Genomic DNA, 15,708 nt, shown 5'->3' with positions numbered 1-15,708 from the left:
ATGTCATATATAAAAAGCAAGTCAATATCATGGATGTCAGAGTATACAAAGGTGAATAAACTGTAAGAATATTGGGTGATGATGGGGGCGGCTAGGTGGTATAGTGGATAAAGCACCGGCCTTGGAGTCAGGAGTACCTGGGTTCAAATCTGGTCTCAGACACTTAATAATTACCTAGCTGTATGGCCTTGGGCAAGCCATTTAACCCTGTTTACCTTGCAAAAACCTAAAAAAAAGAATATTGGATGATGTAAGAATGAACCAAGTGATAAAAAATTTTAAAAACAGAGTATTTTTATATTTGATCCTAGAGTTAACAGGGAATCAAAGGAGTTTAGTAAATATGGAAGTGACCTGCACATTATGAAGATCCATCTGAAAGCTAAATTGATAATGAACCAAATTGGAGAATATGTGCAAAAATATTTTTAACATACCTTTCTTGTGGTTGCAGAGATTTGAAACTAAGGATATGCCCATCATATGGAGAATAATTGAATTCATTTTAATAAGTGAAAAATACCTTGGTATAGTATTGTAATTATGAAAGGAATGTTTTCAGAGAAATTTGGGAAGGCTTATATGAAATAATTTAGGTAGAATTGAGTAGAATCAAGAGAACAATTTGTACTGTAGTAACATATTTAAAATGCATAAATTTGAAAGAATGAAGAACTTGGTCTGATCAATGCAATTTTTAACAATGATTCCAGAGGACTGAAGATGAAGGATACTACACATCTCTTGCCAAAGATGTGATAGACTAATATGCAAAATGAAATATATTTTTGGAGATGGACAACATGGGAATTTGGTTTTGACTATATTTATTTTAGTTGCTTATTTATTATTTTTGTTGTTTTGCTTTTCTTGGTTTTCCAGAGGGATTGAGGAGAGTAAGTGTGTAGGGGAAAGGGGGATGGAATTTAGTAGACAGCTGTGGCAGAAGTGTTTTCTTGGCTAGCTTAGGGGGCACAGTGGATGGAGCACTAGCCCTGGAGTCAGGAGGACCTGAATTCAAATTTGACTTCAGACACTAAATAATTGCCTAGATGTGTGACCCTGAGCAAGTCACTTAACACCATTGCCTTAAATAAATAAACAAACAAACAAACAAACAAACAAACAAATAAATAAATGAATGAATGAATGACTAAAAATAAATAAATAAATGGAGTTTTTAAGAAAGTGTTTTCATTTTAATTTATGGGCTCCAACTCAGATTTTTCCAAATTGTCATTTTCAGTAATAATTTATGCTCTTCTTTCCCTCTGCTAATCTTTAGGAGAAAGGATGTGACTTTTATGTCCCAAAATGATAACAAATTAGGGTGAAAGATATTGATTAAGTATGAACTTAATGATTCAAGATCGTATAAAGCCTGTCAGTGTGAAGTATTATTTTTGTGGCTGACTTTTATAAGGGATGGTTTCTATGGGTAATGGAAGAAAAAAGGATATATTCAGAAATAAAAGTGTTGTAAAAACAAATGTCAATAAAAATTATAAAACATAAATAAAATTTAAAAATAACAATCACCAGAGAGGACAAAATCAGTCAGTAAGCATTTATTAAATGCCTATTTGGTAATCTTTGTCTTAGAGGAAGGGAATATAAAGACAAAAGTCAAATTATCTCTGCCTTCAGGGAGGCCATATTCTCTTGGGAAAAAACAACCCATGTATAATATAAACACAAAGTTTTTGTGGTAGCAAAGATAAAAAGAGACCCTCTGTATCTGAGCTACACAGAGTTAAGAATTTTAAAATTTATGACAGAGCAGCAAATGGGCCAGTTTGGCTGGAACGTGTAGTATATGAAGCAAATTAATGAGCAATAATCCTGGAAAGCTAAATTGGAACCAGATTGTAAGACTTTAAATGTACATCAAAGGAAATCTCTACTTTTGGGATATTTATTTGGCAACTGAGTGGAGGATCGATTGGAGAGTGGAGACATTGAGATCAGAGTAACCAGTTAGGAGCCTATTGTAATAAATAGTTCAAGCAAAAAATGATCCAGATCCTCCATTAGAATGATATTCCTAATTCAAAGAAAGGAAGATTGTAAGAGAGATTATGGAGGGAAAATTGACAAAATTTGCCAATTGATTGGATAGCAGAACTGAGGAAAACTATAAAGAAGATAATTGAAATTTTAAGGTTTATACCTAAACTTAAAATCTTTTATTTTAAATCTAAACTCGAAGGATAGTGGTGTCCCTTGTCATAGTTCAAGAATTCATGAAGTTGGGAGATGTAATAGCCTGGCTGAGGTCACTCTTTGCCACTTGAAATTTTAGGAAAGTTTTGAGAAGTATGTTTTCATGTAGTGTTAAAATACCTTACCTATGCCATTTTTTTGTTTTCTTTTGTTGACTGTCTTGGTCTCATAGTCTTGTTTTTCCACAGCTGGCCAGTTAGCTGGCAACTCCTCAGTAGAGATGTATCGCCAAGTACTTTTATCTGGCTGTCGCTGTGTGGAACTGGATTGCTGGAAGGGACGAACAGCAGAAGAAGAACCTGTCATTACCCATGGTTTCACCATGACTACAGAGATCTCTTTTAAGGTATGATGAATGGTTTAGTTGATGAGAGAACCTTATGTGTAAGACAGTGAAGTGGAGGATCCCAGCTCTGCAACTCTTTGGCTGTATGACTTTGGGAAAGTCAATTTTAACATTTTTATGAAAGAGGCTTGAATTTGATGGTGTCTATATTACTTTCTGATGCTAAATGTCTACATTTGAAACCTTGAGCAAAGGATCACTGTAGGTTTAGGTGCTGATTCTCAGTTTTACTGGTGATAAAAAATAGATTTTTATCACTTCTCAGACACTATTATCAGAAACTTTGATTTTGTTAATCAAATTCATTAGAAATAGACTTGGGCAAGAGTCATTTTGTTAATTTACAGTATGAAGGCAGGAGGAAATGATGTACTTCTCCCATGATTAACTAAGCTACTCCTGTATCCTACATAAATACTCTTTTCCTGGAAAGATCTAATAATAGTCCCTGATACCTTACTTCACCCAAAGGAGTTTATATTTTCCTGACAAGCCATTGGTTCTACTAATTACTGTCACTTGAGTCACCTAGAGGAAGACACCTTAATTTCATCAGTGATATATCATCAATCTCCAAATCACCTGCTAGACTCTATCAAAATAGTTAGACCTGAACTAAATGAATGTATTACTTTTTGATAAATTTCTTATTATTCATTTTCTTTTACTTAATCATTCCTTGCACTAGATCAGTGACCAAATCAAAAGATCTTAGAGGTCACAGAAGTCCAATTCACATGTGAACAGGAACTGACTTTATCTATTTATCCAGCCTCCATTTGAAGACATCCATTGTTTAAGGACTCTTCACCAAGGAAGCCCATTCTACTTCGTGACTGCTCAAATTGTTAGAATTAGTTAGGTAGATCTATGTTTCTTACTGAGGGTGGACTTGAGGGGCAGGGAGAGGAATAAAGAAGGGAATAAAGAGAGGAGAGGAGAGAAGAGGAGAGAAGAGATGAGAGAAAAGAAGAAAGAGAAAGAGAGGTGAAAGAGAAAGAAAATAGAAATCTGAAATCTGACTGCACATTCCTCTCATCACCTAGTTCTACCCTCTAGTATCAAGGGAAACTTATCTCACCCCTCACAACTTTCAAAAACTAAATATAACTGTTGTCCTCTTTAGGTCTTCTTTTCTCTGGAACAAATAACCTAGCCTATTTCAACTTGCCTTTGTATAGTATGATTTTGAATCCCTTCATCATCTTGATTATTATTCTCTAGACGATCTCTATTTTTTGAGAATCCTTACTATAATACAACATGCTGAACTAAACACAATATTACAGATATGATCTGATTAGGTCAAACCACAGAGGACCACTCACATCTTTCCTTATGGGGACTATGCAACTATTAAAGCTAAAATGAAATTTGCTTTTTGTGTTTGTCATTGCACATTTTTAACTCATTTTAAATTTATAGTTCCCTACACTCCCAAATTTTACTAACCAGATCACATTTATCCTATATTAGTAAAATTGACATGTTTAACCCAATAAGGGCTTTAGCTTTATAGTTATTGAATTTCATATTTTAGATTAGGCTCATCAATCTAGCTTGCCAGGGCAGTTTTTGTAGCTTGATTATGTTAGCCCATATGTTAGTCTCTCATCATAACACTGAAAGATTTAATAAGCATAGGACCAAGAATGATTCTCTAAATTATTCCATTAAAGAATTTCCTTTAGGATGATGTTACATGAATGGTCTTTCTTTGAGCTCTAACTTTTAAGTTCTGTTAAGTTTATTATAGTCATCAATGACATCTCATCAATCTCCAGATCACCTGCTAAAAAGATTATATCAAAATAGTTAGGCCCAAACTAAATGAAAAGAATACTTTTTGATAAAATTTCTTATTCTTCATTTTCTTTAACTTAATCTTTCCCTGTCCTTTTACATTTTAACCTCAGAGATATTCTGTGGAAATTTTTTTGCAATGCCTTGCGGAAAATAGATATATTAATTGCTTATTATGTAGTGCTTACTAAAATGTTTATATAGGACTTCAAGGTTCACAAAGCCCTGAATGTTAATCCCATTTGATTATATTGAATATATGAATATATGTATGCTATGTATTGTGATGATAGCATTCTTCTAATCTACCCATATAATAATTCTGTCCAAATGAACCTATATTGGTTCATTGTATTCTGTGGGACCCTCCATACTTTGATTCCTTAGTCTTTTGCATATTTACATATACATATAAGGATTAGACAAGATGATGTGTCTTGTATCCCTTTTAGTTCTTGATGTATTACAATTGAGTGATATCATAATGCTTAGTCTAATACTTTTTTGTTTGTTTATTGCAAGGCAATAGGGTTAAGTGACTTGTCCAAGATCACACAGCTAGGTAATTATTAAGTGTCTGATATCGGATTTGAACCCAGGTACTCCTGACTCCAGGGCTGGTGCTCTATCCACTGCGCCACCTAGCTGTTGCTTAGTCTAGTACTTTTGACATCATTGTAGACATAAAAAGTAGTATCTTCTGCTGAATAATAAATCTGTCTAATAAGCAACTACCAGCTGGCTGGTTAATCATATAATAGCAATAATATGAGGCAAAGGAGTGATTATTCGACAAAGGGACATGAAAATAATCAGTTTGTAAAGCACTGGCCCTGGAGTCAGGAGTACCTGGGTTCAAATCCAGTCTCAGACACTTAATAATTACCTAGCTGTGTGGCCTTGGGCAAGCCACTTAACCCCATTTGCCTTGAAAAAGCCTAAAAAATAATCAGTTTGCATAAGTCTTCTAGCCATTGGAAAAAAGTCATTTTCAAAAAACTTTTCAAAGAATTTATAAGGCAGGTAAGTTGCAAAAATATTTTATTTCCCTTCTTTCTAAAATTTCTAACTCAGGTGAAATTATCACCATCTTTCCAGTTACACAAGGACTTTCCCTTTTCCTTACCAGTTATTTGAAGTGTTTATTGCTGTATAGTACATGGAATCTTCCTTTAAATTGTCTGTTTCTGAAGGTCAGGTTGTTTTTTGCACTAATAGCAGGTAGTTTCTTTTGCTTAGAGTACTCTGTGGTAAGTACTTATCAGTCTCTATCTAGTCATCAGGGAATTTAACCAACTCACCTATTGACAGTAAGTGGTTGTCCTAAATTGTTTTTGCTTGCAGGGTGTACACACACACACACACACACACACACACACACACACACACACATACATATTCCAGTCCCAAGAGAAATTCTTTAAATAGGTAAGCTGCTTGGTTTCTCTATAGCTAAGGATAGAATAGTTTCCAATTGTTCTGCTAACTCTTGTGTATCTCATGAATATCAACATTTCTCAACTCAACCATGTTGTTGAAGATCTTGACATCATATACTTCTTTCCTCATTCTTCTGTAGTTAAGGGATGGATTATAATGTGTGTGGATAGCCTTTCATTGCAATTGCCAGTCAATAAAAATAAATTTAAAAACAGATTTAACTTGTGCCCAGACATCACTGACATTAGTATTATTACTGATAGAATTGTATGCAGATACTAAGAAACCTAGATATTGTTTATCCTGCAGTTTTTGTTCTGGTCCCAGAATTCTGGCATATTAAATTGAAATATACTTGTCTTGAAGTCAGCCAAAGCTAATCTCCCCTTGAATTTTGTGCTTTCAAATTTCTGTCTTTGTTTGAGTAGAGACCTATAGAAAGCCCATATACTGCAAACTATTTCTCTTTCAACATTTCAGGAAGCTTGGACAGTCTTTCAAAGTTTTTGTTGAATATGCCTTATGAAATAGTTACTTATGATAAGCCATAGCTTATGTTCTTCCTATCATTTATTAGAGAGAGTATGCTTAGGGCATGCTTGAATTTTTTTGATTCATCAAATATGTAATGTAATTTCATTGTACTTTCCTTTGCAAATATTGAGAACATTTGATACTTCTTGCTTACACCTACATCCATCTTGGATCATTAGGGAATGTTTCCTTTTAACCCTAAGGTCCTTTCTTGACCCATATGTCCAAAGTCATTCTATAAAGCTTTCAGGGCCATAGAACAACATGAATAGTGTAGCTCCATCTGCTTCCTGCTACCATCTGTATGTTCAGTGACAATCTGCTATGGTAATCCATTGTCTAGAAAGCAAGGTGCCCTCAAGGCAATGGCGTGCCAAGGGCAATACAAGGGTTTCAATCTACCTGGAGTGTAGGCAATAATAAGGTAAATTGTCCTATGGACCAGAAATTATCTCACCAACAAATGTCAGAGGAAACCAGTAGGAATGGACTGCCAAGATTGGGGTAGATGCAGACCATAAATTCATCAGGGTGTGGAGAAAAAAATCCTGCTCTCTGCCCCAAGCTGAATTTGAGCTGAAGAAGTACCAGAATGTCTCATGACTGGTAGGAGGAAGAGAGTGACAATTCTCTAAAATCTAAATCCTCAAAATCTAACTTCAGGAATTCATGCAACCAGATGATGAGCTATGACCCATAGCTTTAGTGAATTATAGAAACAGCCCTGGGAAATTACATCAATGCAATTAAAAATATCAGTCCATTACTTCTTCCTCTCTTTGTTCTGTAGTTTGTGTGTGTATGTGTTTGCGTGTGTTTTTTATTGTATTATGATATTTTAAAAACTTACTGGCATAATTTTATGTCTTAAGTTAAAAGAAGAAAGGTTTTCAGTGTGTTTATTTAGGGACATTATTATTATTATTTCATTTCATGATTAGACTGAAAACAATTTTGATGAATGGAAGGAAGGAGTTTTTTTTTAAAAAACTGATATGACAGGCTATGTTTGTCACTGCTCCAAGGGACTGACAGTTGAGTCTTTAGGCATCAATGCCTTCTTGAATTGTATTTGCTGCTTCAGCTCTTGCTTCTTATTTTCTGAGCAAAAAAGATTGGTTCATATATTCCACTGACATGTTATCTGATGAAAGTTCATACTTTCAGTTGTCTTATCATTTGCTTGTAAACCAGTTCTTTGAATATCACAAATGACCTTGACTCACTCTTTTCTTAGGTTCAACTCCAGTTCTGGTGGTTTGTGACATTCAGGATGAGGTATCTGCATCTGTCACCTCTCCTATTTGCTAGTGATGATAAATATTCCTGGTAAATTGCAAGTATCACAAATTCCCTGCACATACAAAGTCTTCGAATTCCTCAGTGACAGCCCACTTCAAAATCAAGAACTCCAAGTTCTTGCTGACACTGGGATCTTTGCTGGAAAATGCAAGAGATAGCTCCTAAGGCTTCCAAGCTGACATCTCTATACAAAAAAAAAAAAAGTAATTTTCATTGGATCTGATTTGGTCAATATTTGCTATGAATATGAAACAGTTGACCAAATCTTAGAAAGTTTATTCATATCTGTCCAAAATTAGTCTCCAATGTGCTTTGAGGGTTTTAAGACAACTGCATATCTTGCCATTCTGTTTCTATGCCTCTGTACCTGAGTGGTCATTAATTTGATGATAGCATCATAGTCCTTAAGAAAAATTCAGGAATCACAAAATTCTAGAAAAGCCCTTGTATCTCAAAGGTCTTTAGTACATGGCCAAGTCAGCAACATTTATATTTCCTCTGGAATGATGTTATTTCCTCAACATATTTAACAGAGGTTCTACAAAAGTGGCTCTTGTTTATTGAAAACCTAAGGAAATTTACCTTGATCACAGCAGTTCTCAATCTGGGGGTCCACAGATTCCTTTGGGATGCATAGAGAAACTTCAGTGGATCCATGAACTAGAAGGGAAAAAATTAATATTTTTATTAACATTTTTATATTTTTGTAAGTAGTAATATATGAGACAAAGAACCAGGAAGATAACAATGGGAGAGTGCCCTACTATCTAAAAGAGAAGTAAAGAAATAGTATTTTCTAAGTTACCTAATAAGTATTGAGGAATGAGGAGCAGGATAGTAAACTTGATCCTTAGAGTACCCTTCTACTAAGAGGCAGACATACAGGGATTATATGATTCAAATTAGTTTTCTATAGTCAAGAGTAATTCTGCACATTTTATTTTATGCATTAAAATTTTTGAAAAGGGGTCTCATGAAACGCTGTTTATCTGATCTATTATTTTCATCAGACTCTCATTATAGTCTTCCATAATATTTCCAAAGTTAGCAGTATTGCTAAAATTTATCAACCCTTGCAAACAGTTCATATGTCCAACTACTTTCTATATGAGTTTTTGAAATATAGCAAGTATTCCACAATGGTGCCTTTGGGCATGTACTAATATTGGCAAAAATACATCTGTAAAGATGTAGACTTCTTGTGTTCTTCTCATAATAATTTGGTCTAACTGTCAATGCACAAGTCCAATATGGGATCCACTGATTGCCTCTCAGTTCTTGGCATCTTGAACTCTTGGTCTGGTGTACACCATGATCCACTTTGGTCCTTTAGTTCAAGGTCCAGTGATCTACATATAAATGAATCTTTCCATTCTTTGGAACCAGCACTCTGGGTGATACATATGGCTATTAGGCTCTGTGATGATGCCATTGACTAGAAGGCTCAAGTCCTCTTTCACAAATAAGAGAGTTTTCCTAGATTATTCTGAAGAGGCTAGATCTATACCTAAGGACAACTCTTTTTTTTCTTTTGGGAAAACAGCTCTAATAGGTAAACATGTGTCAGTGACTCCTGAGAGATAGGTCAGTGACATTTCAAAAGGCCTCCCATTACCTTTGACTGATCAAAAGAAAGTTTAGATTCAGATTCCTGACTGATATGGACATCATAAAGTAGCTAGTGACACCAAAGAACTGATTCTGGTTGACCACTAGCTAACAATTAGAAACTCGGGTTTAAGGGGCCGGGACACTGTGACCTCTCCATTTTAATAAAGGGACCTTAGCTCTGGACCCAAGTGCATGTTGGACCAGGTTCAGTCCCAGGGGAATCCGCCTAGGAAAAAAAGTCCAAGTTGCTTTTATTCTTCTATTCCAGCACTCCAGGCAAAAATTACATATAATTTTTTCCTTTGTCTTATGTCTAAGATGATGTCAAAAGTACTCATAGTAAAATATAGACCTTATATGAAATGGGAATTTATTTTTTGCACATTAAGAAAATAGCAAAAAAGGCTCTCATAAAAACACTGACAAATACATTTAAATAAGCCAAACAAGCAGAAGTAATAACTACTGTTTTGCTATTAGAAATTGATTTTTAGATCAGAGGCAGAGCCAAGATGGCAACAAGAGCAGATCATGTCTTAGGCACTCTCTCATAAATCTTCAAAACTAAGGACTTTAACTAAATTTTCGAGAAACAGAACCCACAGAACCCACAGAGGGACCCAGGGAGGCAGTTCTCCTACTCAAGGTAACCTGGAAAAGAGCAAAAAGGCTCTGCTTCCCGGGGTTGGAAAGGTGGCTCGCCAAAGGGGTGGTCTGCCAGAGGGACAGAACTTCAGGCTCCCGGAGGCAGCCCCAGGGCACTGGGAGCTGTGGCTCACAGCAGAGGGGAGTTTCCTGAGCTACACCCCGGGGAGCAGCAGGTACAAATTGGGGGAACAGAGTGGGGGACCTCTGCCAGAGCGAGCACATGAAACCCAGCCCTCAGGGCACACAGCAAGCAGCATGGCCACTGCATTCCAGATCCAGGAACAGAAGCGGGCAGAGCCCATAAGCAGGAGCCCCCAGGGCATGAGCCCATTGAACCTAGGGAGGGGAGTTAAGAGAGACTGCTAAGCTCTGTCCTCTGCCCCTGGAACAGGACTCTGGGGCTCTGACCACATTCAGACCCTAATCACAGTCTAGGCACACCCATAGAACAGCAGACCCCCCCCCACCTCAGCCCCGTGGCAGAGGGGGACGCATATGGTCATTCACAGACCAGGAGGGAGGACAGAGCCTCACACACTGAGACCCTTGTGGGAGTGTCCCAAAAGGTCAGGAAACACCCCCAAAACAGGCTTAGGCTGGGAAAATGAGCAAGCAGAGAAAAAAAGAGGAACACCATTGAGAAATACATTTTCTATGATCCCAAGAAGAATCAATATACTCAGTCTGAAGATGAGGAAGCACAAGCTCCTGCATCTAAAGATTCCAAGAAAAACAGAAATTGGGATCAGGCTATGACAGAGATCAAAAAAGACTTTGAAAATCAAATGAGGGAGTTAGAAGAAAAACTGGGAAAAGAAAGGAGAGAGATGCAGGAAGAAAATGAAAATGAAGTCAGCAGCCTAGTCAAGGAAATCCAAAAAAATGCTGAAGAAAATAGAATGCTAAAAACCAGCTTAGGTCAAATGGATAAAACAGTTCAAAAAGTTATTGAGAAGAATGCTTTAAAAAACAAAATTGGCCAGATAGGAAAAGAGATCAGAAAACTCTCTGAGGAAAACAAATCCTTCAGGCAAAGAATAAAACTCAGGGAGATTGATGAATTTACGAGAAATCAGGAGTCATTACTTCAAAACCAAAAAAATGAAAAATTAGAAGAAAATGTGAAACATCTCATTGAAGAAACAACTGATATGGAAAACAGATTTAGGAAAGATAATTTAAAAATTATTGGAATACCTGAAAGTCATGATCAGGAAAAGAGCCTTGACATCATTTTCAAAGAATTACTGCAGGGGCAGCTAGGTGGCATAGTGGATAAAGCACCGGCCCTGGAGTCAGGAGTACCTGGGTGTGTGGCCTTGGGCAAGCCACTTAACCCCATTTGCCTTGCAACCCCCTCCCAAAAAAAGAATTACTGCAGGAAAATTGCCCTGGTATTCTAGAAGCAGAGGGCAAAATAGAAATGGAGAGAATCCACCGATCCCCCCCGGGTAAGAGATCCTAAAAACCAACCCCTAGGAATATTATAGCCAAGTTCCAGAACTCCCAAGTCAAAGAGAAAATATTACAAGCAGCCAGAAGGACACAATTCAAATATCGTGGAGCTGCAGTCAGGATCACACAGGACTTAGCAGCAGCAACATTAAAAGCTCATAGGGCTTGGAATATAATATTCCGGAAGGCAAAAGACCTTGGAATGCAACCAAGAATCAACTACCCAGCAAAAATGAATGTCCTCTTCCAGGGAAAAAGATGGACTTTCAATGAACCAGGGGAATTTCAAATGTTCCTGTTAGAATGTCCAGAGCTGAACAGAAGGTTTGATCTTAAAATACAGGACTCAGGTGAAGCATAGAGATTGGAGGATAAGGGGGAAATATGAGGGACTTAAACATGATGAACTGCATGTATTCCTGCATAGAAAAATGACACTGATAATACTCATATGAACCTTCTCAGTTAATAGAGCAGGTAGAGGGAGCTTTTATAGTTGTAGCACAGGAGAAAGTTGAATTCGAAGTTAAAATATGGTGTAAAAATGGAGTCAATAGAAAAAAGGGAAATGTAATGGGAGAAAGAAAAAGGAGAGGAGTAATAGGCCAAGATATTTTATATAATAAGATTTTTCTTTATTACAATGAGCTATTGCAATGATATGGAAAGAGGGAAGACAAGGGGGACTGAGGGAATCTTTGCTCTCATCAGAGGTGGCTAGGAGAGGAAACAACATATATACTCAATGGGGTATAGACATCTGGAGTAAGAAGAAGGGGGGAACAGGGGGAAGGGGGGTGATGTGAGTGATGGAGGAGAGGATGGACCATGGGGGGAGAGTGGTCAGATATAACACATTTTCTTTTTTTACTTCTTGCAAGGAGCTGGGATTGGAAGGCCTGTCCAGGACCATAGGGCCAGGTGGATGCTGGGCCTAAGGGGTGGTATGGGGGCTCGGGGTAACCCTCTTGGCCCCAGGACCAAGGATCTGTCTGCTGCACCTCTCAGCTCCTCTACAGCAGAGTCAGAGTGAAAGGAGAGAGAAAATAGAGTACATTGGTAGTGGAGAAATATGAAAGGACGGAGTTGTGATCAGCAATGGCAACGGTGGTAAAATATGGAAGTAACTTTTGTGATGGATTTATTATAAAGAATGTGATCCACCCGCAACAGAGTTGTTGGTGTTGGAACAAAGACTGAAGCACATTTTTTATTATTATTATTTTGGGGGAGTTGCAGGGCAAATGGGGCTGGGTGGCCTGCCACATAGCAGGGTGATTGTTGGGTGTCTGAGGCTGGATTTGGACCCAGGTGCTCCTGGCTCAAGGACCAATTCTCTGTCAGTCACCCAGCCACCCCTACTATTATTACTATTTTATTTTATTTTGGTTCTTTTTTTTCTTTTTCTTTTTTGGTTTTTGCAGGGCAGTGGGGTTGGGGTGGCTTGCATGTCACATGGCTGGGTGATTGTTGGGTGTATGGGGCCCGATATGGGTTCGGTGCTCGTAGGTCCAGGGCTGGTGCTCCGTCCATTGTACCACCTGGCCATATCTACAATTATTACTATTATTTTTTTAATTTTAATTTTTTTCTCTCCCCTTTAATTTATCGCTCAAGCGAATCTATATTTTTTCAGGGGGAGTATTTTGTTTACTCTTAAACAAGAATATTTTATTAATGTATAAAAAACATTATTTGTAAAAAAAAAATGTGCATACCCTTTGATCCAGTATACTACTCCTCAGTCTATACCCTGAAGACATGATGAAAAAAGAGTAAAAACATCACTTGTACAAAAATATTCATAGCATCCCTGTTTGTGGTGGCAAAGAATTGGAAATCAAGTAAAGTTCCTTCAATTATGGAATGGCTTAGCAAACTGTAGTATATGTATGTCATGGAACACTATTATTCTATTAGAAACCAGGAGGGACTGGAATTCAGGGAAGCCTGGAGGGATTTGCATGAACTGATGCTGAGTGAGATGAGCGGAACTAGAAAAACACTGTACACCCTAACAGCAACATGGGGGTGATGTTCAACCTTGATGGACTCCCTCATTCTATCAGTACAACAATCAGGGACAATTTGGGGCTGTCTGCAGTGGAGAATACCATCTATATCCAGAGAAAGAACTGTGGAGTTTGAACAAAGAACAAGGACTATTACCTTAAATTTAGAAGAAAAAAAAACAAACCCTGATATCTTATTGTCTGATCTTGCTATCTTTTATACTTCATGTTTCTTCCCTAAGGATATCATTTGTCTCTCATCTCATTCAATTTGGATCAATGTTTACCATGGAAACAATGTAAACACTGACAAACAGCCTTCTGTGGGGGTGGGGGTGGGGGAAGGGAAGTAAGATTAGGGGAAAAATTGTAAAACTCAAAAATAAATAAAATCTTTAATAAAAAAAGAAATTGATTTTAAAAACACAAGAATCATTATGCAGTTGCAAGTATTGTGAAATTCATACAGTCTCTCTAATCTTGGCTCTGTAATATATCCCTCGAGGTTGATGTTGGCAAGACTCTTCAGCTCACATGGTCACCTGCAAGCCTGCTCATGTCCATCTTGAGATAGATGTTCAGTTACCTACAATTAGGCAAAAAAAACTACAAAGTATAAAAGGAAGTCAGAGGCCCAATATTAAGCTCACCTAACTGAGTCTTCTTGTTCTAGCTGCCATGTGGAAACAATAGCTATCCTTCCAGGGTATAGGTGGAGGACCAACCCTTCCCAACCCGTTGCAGGAAATTCCAGCATTGTTTAATGCTCCTTTGACAATGAAAGGAAAAAAGAAAGCTTTTTAAGTCCATAGTCTTTAAATCTTCCTGCCCAATGACCAATGAAGGGATTGCCTCAACTCCAAAGTAACCAAGTCCTTTAGCAATTTCAGAAATAGCTTTGGAGTTTGTCATTCCTATAACATGCAAACACTAAAGTAACAGAATGGTTAGGTAAAAGCAGGTAGGATAGCAAGTCACTTAACCTCTCAATCCTCTGGACTATTCTTTTTAGAATGTACATTGTCTGTAGGGGTAAAGGAGGTTTATCAAAGAAGAGTTCCATGTGCATATGAAATCAAAGATTCAGTCCTCATCCTCTATGTATGTGTGCATGATTATATGTAAATAATCTGGCTTTAGATTTGCCCACTGTCTGGACACGAGATAGAAAAGTGAACACCAAAATAGCACTAGGATCAGAAAAAAAGATTGGATAGGGAAAATGGCCAGCTTAAACAAAGTTGGTAGTAAATAAAGGGAACTCTTAAGGCAGTTAATCCTTTCTCAGATAATTAGGCATTCTAAGCATTTATTCTATATCCATTTTTTAAACTAAAATTACTTAGAAGTGATAAAATAAAGAAAGAAATAAAATACTACTAAGTCAAAAGAATCTGTTGTTTCAACAATGTGTGAAAAGTTACCATACAAAAATGATAAGTGAGAAAATATCACTTACTAAGTGTTATAATTAATGATATTCATAATATATTCACTGTTTCTAAGTGGGCTCATAACTAGATATAATTTGGCTTTTTAAATATTTTCTTTTTTTTCCAATTACATGTAATGGCAATTTTTACCAATCACTTTTTAAAGTTTTGAGTTTTACTTTTTTCTCCCTCCTTTCTTTCTCCCCTCCCCCCTGATAGAAAGCAATCTGATATAGGCTCTACATTTATAATCTTCCTGAATATAGATCCATATTGATCATGTTGTGAGAGAAGAATCAAATCCAAATGGAAGAAAGAAAATATTAGAGATAAAACAAATGGCATAATATATGAATTTTTTTAAAACTGAAGGTAAGAAGCTTTGGTCTTCATTTAAATTCTACAGTTCCTTCTATGGATATGGAGAATGGTATTTTTCATCACAAGCCTTTTAAAGTTGTCTTTAATTATTGTGTTACTAAAATGAATAAATCCATCATAGTTGATCATCATCCCATGTTGCTGTTAAATGTGTGTAATGTTGGGTTCTGCTTTAGTCACTGTTAATCAATTCATGCAACTCTTTCCAGATTTTCCTGAAATCCCTTCCTTCATGATTTCTTATAGAACAAGAGTGTTCCATTTCACACACACACACACACACACACACACACACACACAAACATGTATATATATATATATATCACAGTTAGTTCAGTCATTTCTCAATTGATGGGCATCCCTTCAATTTCCAATTCTTTGCCACTTCAAAAAGAGTTGCTATGAATATTTTTGTACATATGGGATTTTTACCCTTCTTCATGATCTCTTCAGGTTACAAATCCAATAGTGATATTGCTGGATCTGAAGGTATGGACATTTTATTGCCCTTTGAGCATAA

The 15,708-nt window shown here is 36.8% G+C and overlaps 1 protein-coding gene across 1 annotated transcript in view; it reads left to right on the top strand.

Annotated features, from left to right (window-relative positions):
* Nucleotides 1-15,708, top strand: part of PLCB1 (phospholipase C beta 1) — a 964,239-nt gene that overhangs the window by 714,455 nt on the left and 234,076 nt on the right. Inside the window, exon 11 of the mRNA XM_074209479.1 lies at nt 2,412-2,569. Coding sequence (XP_074065580.1) covers nt 2,412-2,569 — 158 coding nt within the window. The remainder of the gene's footprint in view (nt 1-2,411; nt 2,570-15,708) is intronic.

The sequence above is a fragment of the Macrotis lagotis genome, chromosome 1, assembly GCF_037893015.1.
Source record: "Macrotis lagotis isolate mMagLag1 chromosome 1, bilby.v1.9.chrom.fasta, whole genome shotgun sequence".
In the NCBI taxonomy this organism is placed as follows: domain Eukaryota; kingdom Metazoa; phylum Chordata; class Mammalia; order Peramelemorphia; family Peramelidae; genus Macrotis; species Macrotis lagotis.
Note: the sequence above shows the minus strand (reverse complement) of the source record. Positions and strands in the feature narration are given on the sequence as shown.